The sequence below is a fragment of the Babylonia areolata genome, chromosome 18 (genome assembly GCF_041734735.1).
Source record: "Babylonia areolata isolate BAREFJ2019XMU chromosome 18, ASM4173473v1, whole genome shotgun sequence".
NCBI classification, from domain to species: domain Eukaryota; kingdom Metazoa; phylum Mollusca; class Gastropoda; order Neogastropoda; family Buccinidae; genus Babylonia; species Babylonia areolata.
Window position 1 is genome coordinate 731,985 of NC_134893.1, and position 23,732 is coordinate 755,716.

The 23,732-nt window shown below is 44.6% G+C and overlaps 1 protein-coding gene across 2 annotated transcripts in view; it reads right to left on the minus strand.

Moving 5' to 3' along the window:
• LOC143292349 (protein HID1-like) overlaps window positions 1-20,253 on the minus strand; it is a 97,973-nt gene extending 77,720 nt beyond the window's left edge. For both annotated transcript variants that reach the window (XM_076602540.1, XM_076602541.1), the window contains exons 1-6: window positions 20,145-20,253; window positions 14,689-14,902; window positions 12,801-12,910; window positions 12,236-12,280; window positions 6,866-6,919; window positions 5,982-6,150 (exon numbers count right to left, since the gene is read on the minus strand). In XM_076602540.1, coding sequence (XP_076458655.1) covers window positions 5,982-6,150; window positions 6,866-6,919; window positions 12,236-12,280; window positions 12,801-12,910; window positions 14,689-14,902; window positions 20,145-20,210 — 658 coding nt within the window. In that variant the 5' untranslated portion in view covers window positions 20,211-20,253. The remainder of the gene's footprint in view (window positions 1-5,981; window positions 6,151-6,865; window positions 6,920-12,235; window positions 12,281-12,800; window positions 12,911-14,688; window positions 14,903-20,144) is intronic.
• Between the last annotated feature and the right edge of the window lie 3,479 nt (window positions 20,254-23,732).

Consider the following 23,732-nt stretch of genomic DNA (forward strand, 5'->3'; position numbering starts at 1 on the left):
GAAAGTCTCAACAAGGACAGCACACCAGGCTGCAGAGAGCCACAGAGAGAGAAAGAGAGACAGGGAGACAGAGAGTGACACAGTGACTGACAGACAGGGGGAAGAGAGACAGAGACAGAGTGACACAGTGACTGACAGACAGGCGGAAGAGAGACAGAGACAGAGAGTGACACAGTGACTGACAGACAGGGGGAAGAGAGAGAAAGACAGAGACTGACACAGTGACTGACAGACAGGGGGAAGAGAGACAGAGAGTGACACAGTGACTGACAGACAGGGGGAAGAGAGACAGAGAGTGACATAGTGACTGACAGACAGGGGAAGAGAGACAGAGACAGAGAGTGACACAGTGACTGACAGACAGGGGGAAGAGAGACAGAGAGTGACACAGTGATGGACAGACAGGGGAAGAGAGACAGAGACAGAGAGTGACACAGTGACTGACAGACAGGGGAAGAGAGAGAAAGACAGAGAGTGACACAGTGACTGACAGACAGGGGAAGAGAGACAGAGACAGAGAGTGACACAGTGACTGACAGACAGGGGGAAGAGAGACAGAGTGACACAGTGACTGACAGACAGGGGAAGAGAGACAGAGAGTGACACAGTGACTGACAGACAGGGGGAAGAGAGACAGAGTGACACAGTGACTGACAGACAGGGGAAGAGAGACAGAGAGTGACACAGTGACTGACAGACAGGGGAAGAGAGACAGAGACAGAGTGACACAGTGACTGACAGACAGGGGGAAGAGAGACAGAGTGACACAGTGACTGACAGACAGGGGAAGAGAGACAGAGAGTGACACAGTGACTGACAGACAGGGGAAGAGAGACAGAGACAGAGAGTGACACAGTGATGGACAGACAGGGGGAAGAGAGACAGAGAGTGACACAGTGACTGACAGACAGGGGGAAGAGAGACAGAGAGTGACACAGTGACTGACAGACAGGGGAAGAGAGACAGAGAGTGACACAGTGACTGACAGACAGGGGGAAGAGAGACAGAGAGTGACACAGTGACTGACAGACAGGGGAAGAGAGACAGAGACAGAGAGTGACACAGTGACTGACAGACAGGGGGAAGAGAGACAGAGACAGAGAGTGACACAGTGACTGACAGACAGGGGAAGAGAGACAGAGAGTGACACAGTGACTGACAGACAGGGGGAAGAGAGACAGAGAGTGACACAGTGACTGACAGACAGGGGAAGAGAGACAGAGACAGAGAGTGACACAGTGACTGACAGACAGGGGAAGAGAGACAGAGACAGAGTGACACAGTGACTGACAGACAGGGGGAAGAGAGACAGAGAGTGACACAGTGACTGACAGACAGGGGGAAGAGAGACAGAGAGTGACACAGTGACTGACAGACAGGTGGAAGAGAGACAGAGAGTGACACAGTGATGGACAGACAGGGGAAGAGAGACAGAGAGTGACACAGTGACTGACAGACAGGGGGAAGAGAGACAGAGAGTGACACAGTGACTGACAGACAGGTGGAAGAGAGACAGAGAGTGACACAGTGACTGACAGACAGGCGGAAGAGAGACAGAGACAGAGAGTGACACAGTGACTGACAGACAGGCAGAAGAGAGACAGAGAGTGACACAGTGACTGACAGACAGGCGGAAGAGAGACAGAGACAGAGTGACACAGTGATGGACAGACAGGCGGAAGAGAGACAGAGAGTGACACAGTGACTGACAGACAGGCGGAAGAGAGACAGAGACAGAGTGACACAGTGATGGACAGACAGGCGGAAGAGAGACAGAGAGTGACACAGTGACTGACAGACAGGCAGAAGAGAGACAGAGACAGAGAGTGACACAGTGACTGACAGACAGGCGGAAGAGAGACAGAGAGTGACACAGTGACTGACAGACAGGCGGAAGAGAGACAGAGACAGAGTGACACAGTGATGGACAGACAGGGGAAGAGAGACAGAGACAGAGAGTGACACAGTGACTGACAGACAGGGGAAGAGAGACAGAGAGTGACACAGTGATGGACAGACAGGCGGAAGAGAGACAGAGAGTGACACAGTGACTGACAGACAGGCGGAGGAGAGACAGAGAGTGACACAGTGACTGACAGACAGGCAGAAGAGAGACAGAGACAGAGAGTGACACAGTGACTGACAGACAGGGGGAAGAGAGACAGAGACAGAGTGACACAGTGACTGACAGACAGGCAGAAGAGAGACAGAGACAGAGAGTGACACAGTGATGGACAGACAGGGGAAGAGAGACAGAGACAGAGTGACACAGTGACTGACAGACAGGCGGAAGAGAGACAGAGACAGAGTGACACAGTGACTGACAGACAGGGGAAGAGAGACAGAGAGTGACACAGTGACTGACAGACAGGGAAAAGAGACAGAGAGTGACACAGTGACTGACAGACAGGCGGAAGAGAGACAGAGAGTGACACAGTGATGGACAGACAGGGGAAGAGAGACAGAGAATGACACAGTGATGGACAGACAGGGGAAGAGAGACAGAGAGTGACACAGTGATGGACAGACAGGGGAAGAGAGACAGAGAGTGACACAGTGACTGACAGACAGGCGGAAGAGAGACAGAGAGTGACACAGTGACTGACAGACAGGCGGAAGAGAGACAGAGACAGAGTGACACAGTGACTGACAGACAGGCAGAAGAGAGACAGAGAGTGACACAGTGACTGACAGACAGGCGGAAGAGAGACAGAGAGTGACACAGTGACTGACAGACAGGCAGAAGAGAGACAGAGAGTGACACAGTGATGGACAGACAGGCGGAAGAGAGACAGAGAGTGACACAGTGACTGACAGACAGGCAGAAGAGAGACAGAGACAGAGAGTGACACAGTGACTGACAGACAGGGGGAAGAGAGACAGAGAGTGACACAGTGACTGACAGACAGGCAGAAGAGAGACAGAGAGTGACACAGTGACTGACAGACAGGCGGAAGAGAGACAGAGAGTGACACAGTGACTGACAGACAGGCAGAAGAGAGACAGAGAGTGACACAGTGACTGACAGACAGGCGGAAGAGAGACAGAGACAGAGTGACACAGTGATGGACAGACAGGGGAAGAGAGACAGAGACAGAGAGTGACACAGTGACTGACAGACAGGGGAAGAGAGACAGAGAGTGACACAGTGATGGACAGACAGGCGGAAGAGAGACAGAGAGTGACACAGTGACTGACAGACAGGCGGAGGAGAGACAGAGAGTGACACAGTGACTGACAGACAGGCAGAAGAGAGACAGAGAGTGACACAGTGACTGACAGACAGGCGGAAGAGAGACAGAGAGTGACACAGTGACTGACAGACAGGCGGAAGAGAGACAGAGACAGAGTGACACAGTGATGGACAGACAGGGGAAGAGAGACAGAGACAGAGAGTGACACAGTGACTGACAGACAGGGGAAGAGAGACAGAGAGTGACACAGTGATGGACAGACAGGCGGAAGAGAGACAGAGAGTGACACAGTGACTGACAGACAGGCGGAGGAGAGACAGAGAGTGACACAGTGACTGACAGACAGGCAGAAGAGAGACAGAGACAGAGAGTGACACAGTGACTGACAGACAGGGGGAAGAGAGACAGAGACAGAGTGACACAGTGACTGACAGACAGGCGGAAGAGAGACAGAGACAGAGTGACACAGTGACTGACAGACAGGGGAAGAGAGACAGAGAGTGACACAGTGACTGACAGACAGGGAAAAGAGACAGAGAGTGACACAGTGACTGACAGACAGGCGGAAGAGAGACAGAGAGTGACACAGTGATGGACAGACAGGGGAAGAGAGACAGAGAGTGACACAGTGATGGACAGACAGGGGAAGAGAGACAGAGAGTGACACAGTGATGGACAGACAGGGGAAGAGAGACAGAGAGTGACACAGTGACTGACAGACAGGCGGAAGAGAGACAGAGAGTGACACAGTGACTGACAGACAGGCGGAAGAGAGACAGAGACAGAGTGACACAGTGACTGACAGACAGGCAGAAGAGAGACAGAGAGTGACACAGTGACTGACAGACAGGCGGAAGAGAGACAGAGAGTGACACAGTGACTGACAGACAGGCAGAAGAGAGACAGAGAGTGACACAGTGATGGACAGACAGGCGGAAGAGAGACAGAGAGTGACACAGTGACTGACAGACAGGCAGAAGAGAGACAGAGACAGAGAGTGACACAGTGACTGACAGACAGGGGGAAGAGAGACAGAGAGTGACACAGTGACTGACAGACAGGCAGAAGAGAGACAGAGAGTGACACAGTGACTGAAAGACAGGCGGAAGAGAGACAGAGAGTGACACAGTGACTGACAGACAGGCGGAAGAGAGACAGAGAGTGACACAGTGACTGACAGACAGGGGGAAGAGAGACAGAGAGTGACACAGTGACTGACAGACAGGCAGAAGAGAGACAGAGACAGAGAGTGACACAGTGACTGACAGACAGGCGGAAGAGAGATAGAGAGTGACACAGTGACTGACAGACAGGGGAAGAGAGAGAAAGACAGAGAGTGACACAGTAACTGACAGACAGGGGGAAGAGAGACAGAGAGTGACACAGTGACTGACAGACAGGGGGAAGAGAGACAGAGAGTGACACAGTGACTGACAGACAGGCAGAAGAGAGACAGAGACAGAGAGTGACACAGTGACTGACAGACAGGTGGAAGAGAGAGAAAGACAGAGAGTGACACAGTAACTGACAGACAGGGGGAAGAGAGACAGAGAGTGACACAGTGACTGACAGGCAGAAGAGAGACAGAGACAGAGAGTGACACAGTGATGGACAGACAGGTGGAAGAGAGACAGAGAGTGACACAGTGACTGACAGACAGGGGGAAGAGAGACAGAGAGTGACACAGTGACTGACAGATAGGGGGAAGAGAGACAGACTGACACAGTGACTGACAGACAGGCGGAAGAGAGACAGAGACAGAGTGACACAGTGACTGACAGACAGGGGGAAGAGAGACAGAGAGTGACACAGTGATGGACAGACAGGGGAAGAGAGACAGAGACAGAGAGTGACACAGTGACTGACAGACAGGCGGAAGAGAGACAGAGACAGAGTGACACAGTGATGGACAGACAGGGGAAGAGAGACAGAGACAGAAAGTGACACAGTGACTGACAGACAGGAAGAAGAGAGACAGAGAGTGACACAGTGACTGACAGGCAGGGGAAGAGAGACAGAGAGTGACACAGTGACTGACAGACAGGGGGAAGAGAGACAGAGTGACACAGTGACTGACAGACAGGGGGAAGAGAGACAGAGAGTGACACAGTGACTGACAGACAGGGGGAAGAGAGACAGAGTGACACAGTGACTGACAGACAGGCGGAAGAGAGACAGAGACAGAGTGACACAGTGACTGACAGACAGGCAGAAGAGAGACAGAGACAGAGTGACACAGTGACTGACAGACAGGCGGAAGAGAGACAGAGACAGAGTGACACAGTGACTGACAGACAGGAAGAAGAGAGACAGAGTGACACAGTGACTGACAGACAGGGGGAAGAGAGACAGAGTGACACAGTGACTGACAGACAGGGGGAAGAGAGACAGAGTGACACAGTGACTGACAGACAGGGGGAAGAGAGACAGAGTGACACAGTGACTGACAGACAGGCGGAAGAGAGACAGAGACAGAGAGTGACACAGTGACTGACAGACAGGGGAAGAGAGACAGAGACAGAGAGTGACACAGTGACTGACAGACAGGCGGAAGAGAGACAGAGACAGAGTGACACAGTGACAGACAGACAGGCGGAAGAGAGACAGAGACAGAGTGACACAGTGACTGACAGACAGGCGGAAGAGAGATAGAGTGACACAGTGACTGACAGACAGGCGGAAGAGAGACAGAGTGACACAGTGACTGACAGACAGGCGGAAGAGAGACAGAGTGACACAGTGACTGACAGACAGGCGGAAGAGAGACAGAGTAACACAGTGACGAACCAACAGGGGGCAGGTACATGGTCTCGGAGAAGCAGGTCAGGCACAGCTTGAGCAGCTCGGTGCGGTTCTGGTCGTGGGTGCTGTTGTGGGGGGGGGAGTGAGCGAACCCCACCCCTGCCTCCCAAATGTACTCGCAGCTGTCGATGGTGCTGATGTCCTCCGGGTTGTCCTGGCAACAGTGTAGAAGGATGGACAGAACGCACAAATGTAGGCAGCTTGGTTGGAAGCAAGGAACAAAATACAAAAACCATAGGATTTTCAAAAAACCTTTGAAATTTTCCCATACACTTATTTCTTTACAGCTAACATTTCAGTTTTCTGCATCATCTATAATTATTTGGTGTAGCTATTACTAATGCTAATCAAGTCTGCATTCTAGCTATGAAACGGTACAGTGCATACATTTTGTGATCATCCAATGCAATGTAATGAGATCTGACATGTAATGCTATGTTAACAGTGTAAACCCATGTTACATCATATACATATGCACGCATGAGCCGAAAACATGGAGGGTTCAGATTTCAATTTTGAAAAATGTTCAGTTGTGCTAGAAATGACAATACTACCCTTCCTCAGCCACAGCATGTATCAGTTCTCTACTCACAAGCACACTGATCAGCAGCAGTGAAGGGGACATATGCAAGTCTGCCGAGGTGTGTGTGTGTGTGTGTGTGTGTGTGTGTGTGTGTAAGTGTTTGTGTATGTGTGTGCGCACGCACGTGTGTATCTGTGTGTATGTGCACATGCCTTTGTGCGTAATTTCCGCCCTCTCATTTGTTTTTCAATTTCATTTAAATGTCAGCACAAAATCTCCACAGTAACAATAACATGACTGTTTTTCCAGAACTGGAATTGTCCCCGAAGTGGCTGCATGTCCTTACAGGGCCAGATTTCCTTGCTGACGACACGGTGAAGTCTGGGCAAAACAGCAAGTCCTGCAACATAATACACCTCTGTCTGAGTACTTCTGGGAAACAACAAGTCCTGCAACATAATACACCTCTGTCTAAGAGCTTCTGGGAAACAACAAGTCCTGCAACATAATACACCTCTGTCTAAGAGCTTCTGGGAACCAGCAAGTCCTGCAACATAATACACCTCTGTCTAAGAGCTTCTGGGAAACAACAAGTCCTGCAATATAACACACCTCTGTCTAAGTACTTCTGGGAACCAGCAAGTCCTGCAACATAATACACCTCTGTCTAAGAGCTTCTGGGAAACAACAAGTCCTGCAACATAACACACCTCTGTCTAAGTACTTCTGGGAACCAGCAAGTCCTGCAACATAATACACCTCTGTCTAAGAGCTTCTGGGAAACAACAAGTCCTGCAACATAATACACCTCTGTCTGAGTACTTCTGGGAAACAACAAGTCCTGCAACATAATACACCTCTGTCTAAGAGCTTCTGGGAAACAACAAGTCCTGCAACATAATACACCTCTGTCTGAGTACTTCTGGGAAACAACAAGTCCTGCAACATAATACACCTCTGTCTAAGAGCTTCTGGGAACCAGCAAGTCCTGCAACATAATACACCTCTGTCTAAGAGCTTCTGGGAAACAACAAGTCCTGCAACATAATACACCTGTCTGAGTACTTCTGGGAAACAGCAAGTCCTGCAACATAATACACCTCTGTCTAAGAGCTTCTGGCAAGTTCAAACTAATTCATCTCTTCCAGAAATACAATATATATCAGATTTCTTTTTCCAAGTCAACATCATTATCTTTTGAGAGAAATTTACATGTGGTCATGTATACATACAGTAAACAATACAAATATATAATACATATCAATAGACACTTTTTAAACAGAATGGAGTGTGGTGTTTTGATCCTTGCATACTGACTGATCTACATTCAGTTTCGCACAGATGGCAAACTTTTCAACTTGCGGCGACTCCACGCCAGGTCCAGGGTGTTTGAGGCACTGTTGAGAGAGTTCCTCTTCGCTGATGACTGCGCGCTAGCTGCACACACCCATGAGGACATGCAATTCATTATGGACAGGTTCTCAACCTCCTGCAGGCGCTTTGGACTCACCATCAGCCTCAGCAAGACCGAGTCCATGTACCAACCAGCTAGCTCACAGAACGCCAGTGCCTCCCCCACACCTGCAATCAAGATCGATGACACAGAGATCAAGTCAGTCGACAAGTTTTGCTACCTGGGCAGCACCCTATGCAGCAACGGAGCCCTTGATGCAGAAGTGACGCTGCACATCGCCAAGGCCAGCTCCGCCTTTGGCAGACTCAACAGGCTGTGGAACAACAAAGGCATCAGGCTCAGCACCAAAATCAAAACCTACAGAACTGTTGTGCTGACCACCTTGTTGTACTGCTGTGAAACATGGACAACGTATTGCGGTCACATTTAGCAGTTTCACCAGAGATGCCTATGAAAGAACCTCGGCATTAAGTGGCAAGACAGGGTCTCCAACCTCCAGGTCCTATAGAGGAGCACTGGATCGAAAGCCTTCTGATCCAGTGCCAGCAACGCTGGACAGGACACGTTGTTCGCATGACAGGCAGCAGGATCCCGAAGATGCTTTTGTATGGCCAGCTGAAGCAAGGCTACCGTGAACTTGGAAGACCCTGCAAGCGCTTCAAGGACACCTTGAAGACAAACCTAAAAGCCTGTGACATAGAAATCGCTTCCTGGGAAACTGATGCCCTTGACTGCTCTCGCTGGAGGATGCTGTGCTCTGGTAGCATAAAGACGTTTGAAAACAAGAACACTGGCCACTAAGGAGAAGTGTGAGCGAAGGAAGCAGGGCTCAACTTCTGGAGACGTTTTCCCTTGCAACACCTGTGGGAAGTGCTGCGCATCCAGAAACGGCCTCTTCTCCCATAGGAGGACACACACCGACAGATAAGCCTGCCTGCCTACTCATCCGTCGGACCAACATTAGCCGTCAGCCAACAATGCTAACAACTTCACCAACATGGTGATCAGCTGTCAGCCAACAATGTTAACAACTTCACCATCATGGTGATCAGCTGTCAGCCAACAATGCTAACAATTCACCATCATGGTGATCAGCTGTCAGCGAACAATGTTAACAACTTCACCATCATGGTGATCAGCTGTCAGCCAACAATGTTAACAACTTCATCATGGTTATCAGCTGTCAGCCAACAATGTTAACAACTTCACCATCATGGTGATCAGCTGTCAGCCAACAATGCTAACAACTTCACCATCATGGTGATCAGGCGTCAGCCAACAATGTTAACAACTTCACCATCATGGTGATCAGCTGTCAGCCAACAATGTTAACAACTTCACCATCATGGTGATCAGGCGTCAGCCAACAATGTTAACAACTTCACCATCATGGTGATCAGGCGTCAGCCAACAATGTTAACAACTTCACCATCATGGTGATCAGCTGTCAGCCAACAATGTTAACAACTTCACCATCATGGTGATCAGGCGTCAGCCAACAATGCTAACAACTTCACCATCATGGTGATCAGGCGTCAGCCAACAATGTTAACAACTTCACCATCATGGTGATCAGCTGTCAGCCAACAATGTTAACAACTTCACCATCATGGTGATCAGGCGTCAGCCAACAATGTTAACAACTTCACCATCATGGTGATCAGGCGTCAGCCAACAATGTTAACAACTTCACCATCATGGTGATCAGCTGTCAGCCAACAATGCTAACAACTTCACCATCATGGTGATCAGTCATGGTTATTAGCTGTCAGCCAACAATGCTAACAACTTCACCATCGTGGTGATCAGTCATGGTTATTAGCTGTCAGCCAACAATGCTAACAACTTCACCATCATGGTTATTAGCCGTCAGCCAACAATGCTAACAATTCACCATCATGGTTATCAGCTGTCAGCCAACAATGTTAACAACTTCACCATCATGGCTATCAGCTGTCAGCCAACAATGCTAACAACTTCACCATCATGGTGATCAGTTTCACATTCAGTTTCGAAAGGCGTCAAAGCATGTGGACTTATCTATATATATGCTATACCACATCTGTTTAACCCCCTTACCCCCAGGACGCTCAGCACTAATCACCTCTGAAATCCCATGCCAAGGCCAATAACTCTTGCAATTTTTCATAGTGGGTAATTATAAACATTAATTAAAAATATAATTACCTTCTTTTGTTGCACATGTTTATTTTTCCTGCATTCTACACATAATAAAGTTGCAGAAGAATTTTTGTTTCCAGGCTCATGTTGCTTTGCATTTACACACACAAAAAATAAATGCGTCAAATTTGATGGTCAACTTGGAAAAAAATTCTTTTAATTACAGTATGATTTTCTTTGAAATAAATTTATCTGGTCTGCAGTGACTTCTAACACATCTTCTTTTTATTCTTTTTCTTACTCAACTTGAATTCCAACAATGAACATGCTGATTTTTATGTTCTTTTCATTTTGAGGGATGGTGTGTTTTCCTCTGATGGCTGGGAGAAAAACAACTGCAAACAAACAAAAACAATCAACAAACCTACTTCAAATGTTAATCTCTCCAAAATGAAAAGAAAAATATAATCCATTTAACGAGCAAAATCAGGAAGATCATGCAGAATGCCAATAAGTATCAGTGTAATCAACGACTGACAGTATTGATTCTGATGGTCTGGTAATCGATTCACAATTTCGGAGGTCCGGCGATCGATTAATAATTTCAGAGGTCCGGCGATCGATTCATGATTTCAAAAGTCCAGCGATCGATTAATAATTTCAGAGGTCCGGCGATCGATTCACGATTTCAAAAGTCCGGTGATCGATTAATGATTTCAGAGGTCCGGCGATCGATTCACGATTTCAAAAGTCCAGTGATCGATTAATGATTTTGGAGGTCTGGCGATCGATTCACGATTTCAAAAGTCCAGCGATCGATTAATGATTTCAGAGGTCCGGCCATCGATTCATGATTTCAAAAGTCCAGCGATCGATTAATGATTTAGGAGGTCTGGCGATCGATTCACAATTTCAAAAGTCCAGTGATCGATTAATGATTTCAGAGGTCTGGCAATCGATTCATGATTTCAAAAGTCCAGCGATCGATTAATGATTTTGGAGGTCCGGCGATCGATTCACGATTTCAAAAGCCCAGTGATCGATTAATGATTTCGGAGGTCCAGCGATCGATTTCGGAGGTCCTGCTATCGATCCACGATTTCGGAGGTCTGGCAATCAATTCACGATTTCAAAATTCCAGTGATTGATTAATGATTTCGGAGGTCCGGCGATTGATTCACGATTTCAGAGGACCGGCGATCGACTCATAATTTCGGAGGTCCGGCGATCGATTCACGATTTCGGAGGACCGGCGATCGACTCATAATTTCGGAGGTCCGGCGATCGATTCACAATTTCGGAGGACCGGCGATCGACTCATAATTTCGGAGGTCCGGCGATCGATTCACGATTCCAGAGGTCCGGTGATCCATTAATGATTTCGGAGGTCCGGCGATCGATTCACGATTTCGGAGGTCCGGCGATCGATTCACGATTTCAAAAGTCTGGTGATCGATTCACACTCAAGTACCAACTACATTCTCAATATCGATAAAACTCAGTCAGCGGATGTCTTGGTCACTCAGTACGATCGACTTTTGAAACTTCAAAACTTTTGCAAAACTTTACCAAATCAGTAGTATATTCCATTGAACTAGCACAGTCAGGAAGATCGTGCAGAACCTCAATAAATATCAGTGAAATAAAGACTAACTCACTGACAGTATGGATTTTGGAAGTCTGGTGTTTGATTCATGATTTCGGAGGTCTGGCGATTGATTCACATTCAAGTGACCAACTTCACTCTCACTGTCGGCAAAACTCAGTCAGTCGATATCTAGGTCACTCAGTTCAATCGATTTTTACAAGATTCTCATGCAAAAATCATTAAAACGGTTCAAAGTCATCTTCAGAATCGGCGTTCAGATTACACTAAAGCTTTCGGCAATCATCAAACTCGTCTTGCAACTTTAAAAATTCACAACTTTGTCAAAATTCAAGCAAACCGGACTCTGAAAAGTGCAAAATGCATGGCAGGAAGTGCCGGAAACGAGGCTGTGAATCTCGCGAGAGTCTCATTTATGTAAACAATGGCTACGTCCACAGTAAGCATATGTTTAGACGGCGGTACCAGGCAGGTTCAGGTGTTACACTGCAAGCCGATACTGGGTGGGTTAGGTGTATAATGGTTAAGAATAAACAAATGCTTTTTTTTTTAAATAATAAAAACCTGGAACTTACTGATACAGCATTCAGCAATGACTGGGCAAGTGGAGGACTCTCATTCTGAAAGAGAAAACACACACACACAAACACACACACACACAAACACACACACACACACACACACACAAACACACCCATATCAGATTCAACACACTGGTAGATTGTATCACATATTCAGACTTTGCTCAACAAAGCAACACTGCTCCCATCAAGTTTTACTCACTTATTCATTTCATGATGAATTCAATCTGTGCGTTACTCTTGATTTCATATTCAGAATAAAGATGACAGACAGACTCCATGAAAGTGAATGCCAGGCCAGAGACATTCATTCTATTCACAACTTGTCTATCTGACAAAACAGTTCACTCACACACACGCACCACCCACACACCATATAGTATACACTCAGGTTACTTCTCCCATATCCTATTCATTACACAACTACCCCTCGTGAGCGCGCGCGCGCGCGTGCGTGCGTGCGTGCGTGCGTGTGTGTGTGTGTGTGATATCAATCGAAGTGAAAAAGAAAAGATAAGAAGACAACAGAACAAAGCAAAACATGCTGTGTGTCTATCACCTCCCCCTCTTCCGACTGGCCAGGCAGGGTGGACCAGAAAAACCCACGCCAGTCAGGGTCCTCAAAGATGTAGGGCAGGATTCGGGTCAGGAGCCGCACACAGTTCAACACTGAAATATTATACACAACAAGATGTAGGGCAGGATTCGGGTCAGGAGCCGCACACAGTTCAACACTGAAATATTATACACAACAAGATGTAGGGCAAGATTCGGGTCAGGAGCCGCACACAGTTCAACACTGAAATATTATACACAACAAGATGTAGGGCAGGATTCGGGTCAGGAGCCGCACACAGTTCAACACTGAAATATTATACACAACAAGATGTAGGGCAAGATTCGGGTCAGGAGCCGCACACAGTTCAACACTGAAATATTATCCACAACAAGATGTAGGGCAGGATTCGGGTCAGGAGCCGCACACAGTTCAACACTGAAATATTATACACAACAAGATGTAGGGCAAGATTCGGGTCAGGAGCCGCACACAGTTCAACACTGAAATATTATACACAACAAGATGTAGGGCAAGATTCGGGTCAGGAGCCGCACACAGTTCAACACTGAAATATTATACACAACAAGATGTAGGGCACGATTTGGGTCAGGAGCCGCACACAGTTCAACACTGAAATATTATCCACAACTGCACTAAGTTCTCTACAACAACAACAACAACAACAACAACAAATCTTCATCAGACATAGGCTAGTCATGATGATAGAAACACATACATGTACATACATTTCCTTCAACAATTTTGAGCTAAATGTCAATTTGGCTATTGAGAACACTGAAAAGCAACTTGTATGGATTCTCACAGGGATCAATACAATAAAACTTTACCAGTAAAGTGAGTAAACTACAGTCCCAACAATAACTGTCACTGACCTGCTCACTCTGGGAGGGGCAGCCACTCAGCAGTAAAGTGAGTTAACTACAGTCCCAACAATAACTGTCACTGACCTGCTCATTCTGGGAGGGGCAGCCACTCAGCAGTAAAGTGAGTTAACTACAGTCCCAACAATAACTGTCACTGACCTGCTCATTCTGGGAGGGGCAGCCACTCAGCAGTAAAGTGAGTTAACTACAGTCCCAACAATAACTGTCACTGACCTGCTCATTCTGGGAGGGGCAGCCACTCAGCAGTAAAGTGAGTTAACTACAGTCCCAACAATAACTGTCACTGACCTGCTCATTCTGGGAGGGGCAGCCACTCAGCAGTAAAGTGAGTTAACTACAGTCCCAACAATAACTGTCACTGACCTGCTCATTCTGGGAGGGGCAGCCACTCAGCAGTAAAGTGAGTTAACTACAGTCCCAACAATAACTGTCACTGACCTGCTCATTCTGGGAGGGGCAGCCACTCAGCAGTAAAGTGAGTTAACTACAGTCCTCACACTGACTGTCACTGACCTGCTCATTCTGGGAGGGGCAACCACTCTCAGCAGTAAAGTGAGTAAACTACAGTCCCAACAATAACTGTCACTGACCTGCTCATTCTGGGAGGGGCAGCCACTCAGCAGTAAAGTGAGTAAACTACAGTCCTCACACTGACTGTCACTGACCTGCTCATTCTGGGAGGGGCAACCACTCAGCAGTAAAGTGAGTAAACTACAGTCCTCACACTGACTGTCACTGACCTGTCTGCTGCTCATTCTGGGAGGGGCAGCCACTCTCAGCAGTAAAGTGAGTAAACTACAGTCCTCACACTGACTGTCACTGACCTGCTCATTCTGGGAGGGGCAACCACTCTCAGCAGTAAAGTAAGTAAACTACAGTCCTCACACTGACTGTCACTGACCTGTCTGCTGCTCATTCTGGGAGGGGCAGCCACTCAGCAGTAAAGTAAGTAAACTACAGTCCTCACACTGACTGTCACTGACCTGTCTGCTGCTCATTCTGGGAGGGGCAGCCACTCTCAGCGGCCAGCACCAGCTTCTCCACAGCCTTGTAACACAGCGTGGCCAGGTTTGACGGAGATTCTTCTCGCAGAGCTCTGATCTCTGCTGCCGGAATCAGGGTGAACACATCCTGTACGCACGTCACGCTCTCTGACCAGAACTGCTCCCAGAACGCTTCATCGTTGGCCTCTATCGGCTGTAAAACAAACACACAAACACAATATATATATATATATATAATTATATATATACATATATATATTGAAAGAGAGAGAGACAGACAGACAGACAGACAGAGATAGACAGACAGACAGAGACAGAGAGAGAGAGACAGACAGAGATGTTGCCAAGCGCTCAGCTGACTACAGATGACCGAAGTTCAAGTCACAACACGAGCTGTAAGCTGAGCTATAGCAGACGCCTTTTTCACAACAAACCGCTGGTCTCTGATGACACGCGCAGAATGTGTGACGCCATTCCCGGTTTGATTGCAAAGCCCATTCTAAACCTATCCTCTAAACATCTATCAAATCAACTGTCTGTATCATTCACTGTTATATTTGTTGTGCTTACACACACACTTTAATCAATTAGAAGCATGCTTATTTCAGTTTAATCGTTCGTCAGTTTAAAGATTTCAACTGAAGCTTACGTCATTTTGTCCTTCTCGTCACACAACCACTCCACAACTAGTGTCGCTGTATGCCACTGGGTGAGTTGAAACTTGTGTTTCTGCTGCACCATATTTAATTAAATATCTCTTTTGTCGGATCAGTAAACTACAAGTATTATATACTGGCAGAATCGTCACATTTCCATCTTTAAATCTGTTCCACTTGCGTTTGCCTTTGTTAAACTGACTTAACGCAGTTTGTAATTTTCAGCGACACGCTCGCTAAAACTTACCATTTTTCAGGTAACTTGAATTAAGATAATAAATTTATCGTAAATAATCAATACTTCATTTTATACTCATTAGAAAGTAGGTGTTGAGCTCTTTCTGTTGTGACCTATCCGACGTAAATTGGTTCAGGAATCATTTAGATATCTATCACTGAACACCTTGTAACAAACACAATGCTAATCAAGTTTAGGCGGATTTGAGCCTATTCGCTTCACAAGCCATGCTAGCGTCATTGCAGTTCGCTCAACTTGCATAAACAGATGGAGTGGGTGGTCACTTTTCCACCTGGCCAGTCACTGGCTAGAGCCTGCTCTCTCTCTCTTGCTGTGTCGCAAGCAGTGTGTGTTGTGTGTGTTCCCGGAACGGCTAGTGTCATCACCATATTGCTTGCACTGTTTTTTCCATCTTCTTTATTCTTCTTCTTCTTTACTTACTTAACTGTTGTAAATAAAACAATAGAAAACCCTTTTGTGACTGGCCTGAATATGCCCCTGGCCCGCGCGTGGATATTTTCTATCCTTTAATTCAGTAAATCATCAATAATTCTTTTGTATTGTCCCCTTTAATATAATAAACCACTCACTTCATAACACGGCTCATAAAAAAGTGGAGTCGCCTATTGGATAAAGATCTACAACAAAATTGATCCACATTATATATCTTTTAATGTTTCAATTCTTTTATCCAAATTAAATCCAAACAACAAAATCGACCCCCTTACCACCCAAGTGTACCTTGCTACAACTTGGCGCTTGCGAGCAAGGATGTTTTGATTCTTTAAATCTCTTAGTCTTATGAAAATTAAAGCCCCTTACCACTAACCCTATCACACACACACACACACACACACACACACACACAGATAGTTCACACTCTTCTCATGTCCTGGGCACCACTCCTTGCAAAAAGCACTGAGGTAAATACCGAGTCCGGTAAAATATATATTTTTTTAAAATATAAACAACAGTAGACTTTTAGACATGAAGAGTCTACTGTTGTTTTTATATATATATATATATATATATATATATATATATAGAGAGAGAGAGAGAGAGAGAGAGATGGAGGGAGAGAGTTTAACTTTGTGTTATGAGTTACATATTAATTCAAAATCTTATAATTTTTTCTGCCATATTTCCTATGTCACAATCTATCTAGAAGGCTAAAAGGTTTCCTAGCCGATGACAGCCATACTGGCAGTGAAGTGATATCCACTGTCAAGGGCTTGACATTACAAGGTGGGACCCAGTCCTCTCTACTGGTCTCCTTGTGTCACTGTGCCCTTCCCCAACTGAAGTCAGCTGCCCATTCACACCTGGATGGAGTTAGCAAAATCAGCGTAAAGTACATTTCCCAAAGACGCAACATCATGTTTGAAATGGGTCTCTCAACTCTAATCACATTATCAGATTTCCAATGCCTTACCAATTTGGTCTTGGTGCTTCTCAAAGTGCTACTAGTGCCAGTAGTGGTAGCAAAAAATAAAAAAGACAGGATCTAAGACAGAGACAGCAAACAAAAGTTCTACAAGAGGATGAGAACATCAGAAAAGAAAAGTTATTTTAATAATTTAACACTTGATACAATAAAATGACAAATACAAATTTGATTTTCACACAAATTACATCATCTTTTTTCAGATAAAAAACACTTTATGCAAACTGCAACAAATATAAAGCAAAACGTATTGTCATTTAAAACAAAAAACTAAACTGAAATAAGTATTTATTTATTTTTTTAATTAAAAAAATAAATAAAATAAACTGAAGAGTGTCGTACACATATAAGATGAAAGAAAGGTAACAACAGAACAAGATGAAAATGATTATTATAGAAGAACTAGATGAAAGAATGATTATAACAAAAGAACAAGTTGAAAGAAAAGGTTATAAATATAACAGAAGAACAAGAAGAAAGACAGATTATAACAGAAGAACAAGATGAAAGAAACATTATGAATATAACAGAAGAACAAGAAGAAAGACAGATTATAACAGAAGAACAAGATGAAAGACAGATTATAACAGAAGAACAAGATGAAAGAAACATTATGAATATAACAGAAGAACAAGATGAAAGACAGATTATAACAGAAGAACAAGAAGAAAGAAACATTATGAATATAACAGAAGAACAAGATGAAAGACAGATTATAACAGAAGAACAAGATGAAAGAAACATTATGAATATAACAGAAGAACAAGATGAAAGAAAGATTATAACAGAAGAACAAGATGAAAGAAAGATTATAACTATAAGTAATAAATTATATTTATAAGTAATATAACAGAGTGTACTTGATGATAGTGTCTGAGAGAATTCTCTGACACAGAATCATGCCAGCGATACCAAAATTGTGTAATTTTACTTACTAATGCTGCATTTAGATTTGTGACTGTCACTGTAAACTTAAATGTTCAGTTCTGAAGAAGGCGTCACAGCGATCAAACAAATCCATATATTCTACACCACATCAGCTAAGCAGATGCCTGACCAGCAGTGTAACCCAACACGCATAGTCAGGCACAAAAAATAAAAGAAAAAAGGATACACAAGCAAATAAAGTAAAGTAAACAAGGACACAATGCTGTTAGAATTCTTCTCCATAGGAAGGGTAGCACAAAAGCTGTCTGTTTTAATGCTACTGTGGCAGCCATTTTCTGTAAGTTTTTTTTATATATTTTTTTATTTTTATTAAGATTAGCCTTGTATGGTGTACTGGTAATTTACTGAACTGGACAAGAAGCTTCTTAACAGATAGAACACAATTATATTAGTTGAAACAGGAGAAAATAAGTCATTTTGTGCAAATGTAATTAGTGGTATTCCACAGGGCAGTATTCTTGGACCAGTACTTTTTATAATATAAACAACCTTCCTGATTGTACACAAAGTATGTGTAATTTTTTTCCTGATGACACTAAAATATATGGTGATGCACACAATAATCTCACATTGCAAACCAATTCATATAAACTACAAGAATGGTCTGACAAATGGAACCTTTATTCTAAGGTTTCAATGTGTAAAGTAATGCACATAGAGGAAAAAAATCCATATAACAATTACCATATGAAAATAAAAACACTACACAGACTATTGAGAAATGCCATAGTGAGAAAGACCTAGGAATAATGTTTGACAATAAACTATCCTTTGATACACATATATAGACAATATCATAAATAAAACCAATCAAATGATTGGTGTAATTAAGAGAACCTTCAATTACCTAGATAAAGATGCATTTCTCAAAATATATACAGCATTAGTTAGATCACATGTTGATTATGATGACACTGTGTGGCACCAATACCTTAAGAGACAATCTATACAACAGAAAGGGTCCAAAGAAGGGCAACTAAATTATTAAAAGAATGCAAGAATATGAGTTATCAACAAAGACTTACATACTTAAATCTTCACTCACTAAAATGTAGCAGATTAAGAGGAGATTTGATCAAAACTTATAAGATATCAAATAATATAAATGATGTAAATGTAACACACATATATCTTTAGAATGTTGGATTATGATTGTACAAGAAACTCAGTAAAGAAATTTTGTTTAGAACACTGCAACACCAACCTTAGAAAAAAAAATTATTGGCTAACCAAATTGCACAAATATGGAATGCACTACCAACCAAAGATAACCTTGCACAAAATACTAACACATTCAAAAATATCCTTGACACCAAATGACCAATACCATCTTAAAAGAAAACTTTTTTGGTTATGATGAATGAAAGCAAAGTTCTTGCAGAAGCGTACTTGAGTATCCTGCCCAACAACAAACAAAAGAAGAAAACAAATAAATAAAAAAAAAAGAAAGAAGTGAAGATCAAGATTCTATGGGAGCATATAAAAGGCTGACAGGTCTGGGCAGATGAACTGCCAGTCCCTACACAACTACTACTACTACTACGTATTACAACTCTCCATTATTGTCTGTGTGAAGGAGAACTTTGACCGCCAGGTATGCAAGTATTTAGCGACATGAATCAACCGTGAACAGGCCTTGGAAGAGCCCCCAGGCACCTAAGTTTAATTTATGTTGACAGTCTTTGTTGTCTCCGCTATGAAACGTGGTTATTTCTTGCCATCTTCGTCCTCATGGAGAAATCGTCTTCCTGCTAGGGTTTAATTCGCCTCTTTAGAAGCTGTTGGAGAAAATTTCATGGTGAGACTGCAGTAATACGTTCTCTGACAATTGTTTACACTAATTACAGAACAAGCTGTTCAGGCCGTTTTACGTTTGATCCTGCACATGGCTAGTGATCACCCTCGCTCAACCACTCTGTTGATCCACTGTTCACACTGACTGGGACTTCCGAAACTGTCTACCTGGTGCCATCTACAATAACAGCAGTCCACAATAATTGAATATATCATCTACAAAATGCTACAACGCGATGCTTTCCATCAGTGTGGCAGACGAAAATATTGTTGCAGTGAACTGAATAACTTTGCTTCTGAAAACAATCAGCAGATTTGCAACATGAGTGGCTTACGATCATTTATTATACATTACCTGTGTTTTTGTAGTTAACTGGATTACAGCTTTCCTAAAATTGAGCTTTGTGTCAGTATTTCCCATCTTTGTCAGATTGTGCAGTGCCTTTGCCAAGCAGACAGACTGCCAAAACAGGAAGTACGTCAAACGTTAAACATACATTTTAAGGGAGGTGACTCTTGTTATCCTGATTGAATGATGCAGACGACACGTGTTCAATCAGCGGTCATAGTCATGCCATCCACAGAGACATTTAACGACTGGAGTATGGGCAGTGCTGATACTACATTGCACTTTCAAGTAATAACAGTTTAAGAGAGAGAAAGGAACGGAGGGAAAATCCTGTTCCGGATCTGTAGTTTCAATTTCAAAAACTTGTATGCCAGCGTCAATGCTGCACATATGCGATTGAAAAATAAAGAAAGAAATTTTTTAAAAAAGAAAAAAAAAGTTTATATACAGCACAGAAAAAACAACAACAACAACAGACGCCTGACCTAAGTCTAAATCAAAAGCGTTGGTCAGGCATTGAAAGTCTAGTAGTTATATATACATATTTGGTCAGGCATTGAAAGTCTTGTTATATCATACTTATTTGGTCAGGCATTGAAAGTCTAGTCATATACAGGCTACATATTTGGTCAGGCATTGAAAGTCTAGTTACATACAGGCTACATATTTGGTCAGGCATTGAAAGTCTAGTTATATACAGGCTACATATTTGGTCAGGCGTTGAAAGTCTAGTAGTTATAATATACATATTTGGTCAGGCGGCATTGAAAGTCTAGTTATATACAGGCCACATATTCAGGTTGGTCAGGCATCATAGTTGAAAGTCTAGTTATATATACATATTTGGTCAGACATTGAAAGTCTAGTTAAAAATACTGACATATTTAGTCAGGCATTCAGGTTGAGCGGTGTCAACTAAAACTGATAAACATATAGTACGGCAAAACAGTAAGTACTGACACACATTGACCGTGCACACTGACTCACAAGTTGCCCTAACCCGCCGGGTTCCCGGCGACACTCCCCCATGCAATCCTGAAAAACCGAAAACACAAACACAAACACACACAGGCACACACACACACACACACACACACAGGCACACACACACACACACACACACACAGGCACACACACACACACACACACACACACACACACACACACACAGGCACACACACACACACACACACACACACACACACACACACACACACCCTGGCACTGACACACACACATTGCATTCTCAGTCGATGACTGACGCCCTCAACAGACCAGCGGCACACACCTCAAGGGGACTGGCTTGCCGGAGGTCTCCATCTTTTACACCGGCACAAAATGTATTCAGCGCACGTCACGGTAATACGTGGATATTATAATTATGAATATATTATCTTTACCGTCACATTGATATATGCATATCCGAGCTAAAGAACAGAATACTGAACGCAAAACGATAATTATGTTGTTGCAGTATATAGGCAAAATGTCTCCGGGCACATAACTGATTATTGCCGCCGGCATGCCATTGTCGCCGGCGACAACAATGTGACAACTGAGACCCACGACACATTTTCTCGCCAGTCTTCAGAGCAAACGATGATAGTGTTCGTCATGATCATCCTCATGACGGTAAAGATACACGGGGAAGAATGATCGCGCGCGCGCGCGCGTGTGTGTGCCTGTGTGCCGGCCGCGGTCAGTGCCGTGTCACGGTGTGTGCGTGCGTGTGTGGGTGTGCGCGCGCGCGTGTGTGTGTGTGTGTGCGGTGTGTGTGCGTTTGTGTGTGTGTGTGTCTGTGTGTGTGTGTCTGTGTGTGTGTCTGTGTGTGTGTTTGCGTACGTGCGTGCGTGCATGTAGTTTTTTGTAAGTGCGTCAATGTCCGTGACTGATGAGTCAGTGTGTCAAGTTCAGTTGGTGTGTGTGTGGGCGTGCGTTTTAGTGTTACTGCATGCCATACGTGTGTGAATATGAAACAGAATTAGAATCCTATCTATTTGTAATGAAAACTATACATAAAGGTGAGATTGTACAGAATGGTATAAACAGGTCACGTGGCTGTATCAGTAATCAGGTGCGTGTGTGTGCGCGCGTGTGTCAGTGCCGGTGTGTGTGTGTGTTGGGGAAGAGGAGGGGGTGAGTTTGTGGGTGGCTGTTTTGTGCATACGTGCAGTAATTGCTCTCTCTCTCTCTCTCCGTCTCTCAGTATCACACACACACACACACACACACACACAGTTCATGAAACTTTTTGATTGATGACGACTGGTACGTCAAACACTGGCACAAAGCAAACTCGCAGTACAGCGCTGACAAGTTTCCCAGTGTCTGCACAAACTTCGGCCTCACTATTAACACAACGAAATAATAATAATAATAATAATAATAATGGAAATGAAACAAATGCTCAAGGCGCTTTCCAGTAACTTTGCTACAGGACAACACTTTTGTTGCGAAGTGTTTTTTGTCATGGGCCAAGTGCGTGCTTCACGCGGGATATCGGATTATGACCAGAATGTACACTGTGCTGGCAGATAAACGTCATCATCATTCTGTTATTACCTGCCTTCCTCAATGGTAAGAGTCTCAATGTGGTGAACAAAATGCCCAACGTCTGGGACACAAAGGGCGTCAGTGCATAGACAGCTGAAGCTGTACACAGCTGTCGTTCTTCCCACACTCATGTAGTGCCGTCAAACTCGGAGAATCAGTTCCAGTCATGCCAAGAAGCTAAGCCACTTCTACACAATCTGCCTCAGAAAACCTCTCAACATCCATTTCCAGGACAAGACGCCGGACACCGAGATGATTACTCGGCCAGATCTGGTGAGGTGTGCTTGATGTAGACCCAGCTGCGTTGGGCAGACAGCCGGGGAGCTGACACAGCACACTGCAGCTTCCCAGGACATCTCTACGGTGAGCTTGGTAAGGAACGCCTCAGAGACCCTGAACATTTCAATACAAGCGTTCGGCATGGACTCTGACACCTGAAAAAAAGTGCCATGGGTCGGACAGGGTGGCGCCACTTTCTTCTGACCGACACAATGTGGACATGTGTGGCAGTGTGAGACGCCAAGAGTGTGTTGGCGAAGTGTCTGTGTGCTTGTCACCTCTCGCTTTCATCCTTCACCGCTGTGTAACAGCACTCAGCCAGGTGCGTAGGTCTCTCCTGTCAGAACAATGCCTCTCCACTACATGCCCTATGTAGAACAGAATAAAATGAAACAGAATAGAACAGAACAGAATATGTCTGTATTACCAAGTATACAAGGGTCAGAAGAAGTAGGGCGAGGGGGGGGGGGGGGGGGGGGGGGGGGAGGGAGGGGGATGTGGGGAGGGAGGGGGAGGGATAATACACACAACGGTACAAACATAAATCGAAAATCATACACAAACACAGATACAGTAGAATTCTGGACACGTAATATATTTGTATTTGTATTTCTCTCTCTCTTCTTTTTTTTTTCACTACAGATTTCTCAGTGTGAAATTCGGGCTGCTCTCCCCAGGGAGAGTGCGTCGCTACAGTGAGAGCGCCACATTTTTTTAATTTTTTTTAAATTTTTTTTTTTTAATTTTCTGCCTGCAGTTTTA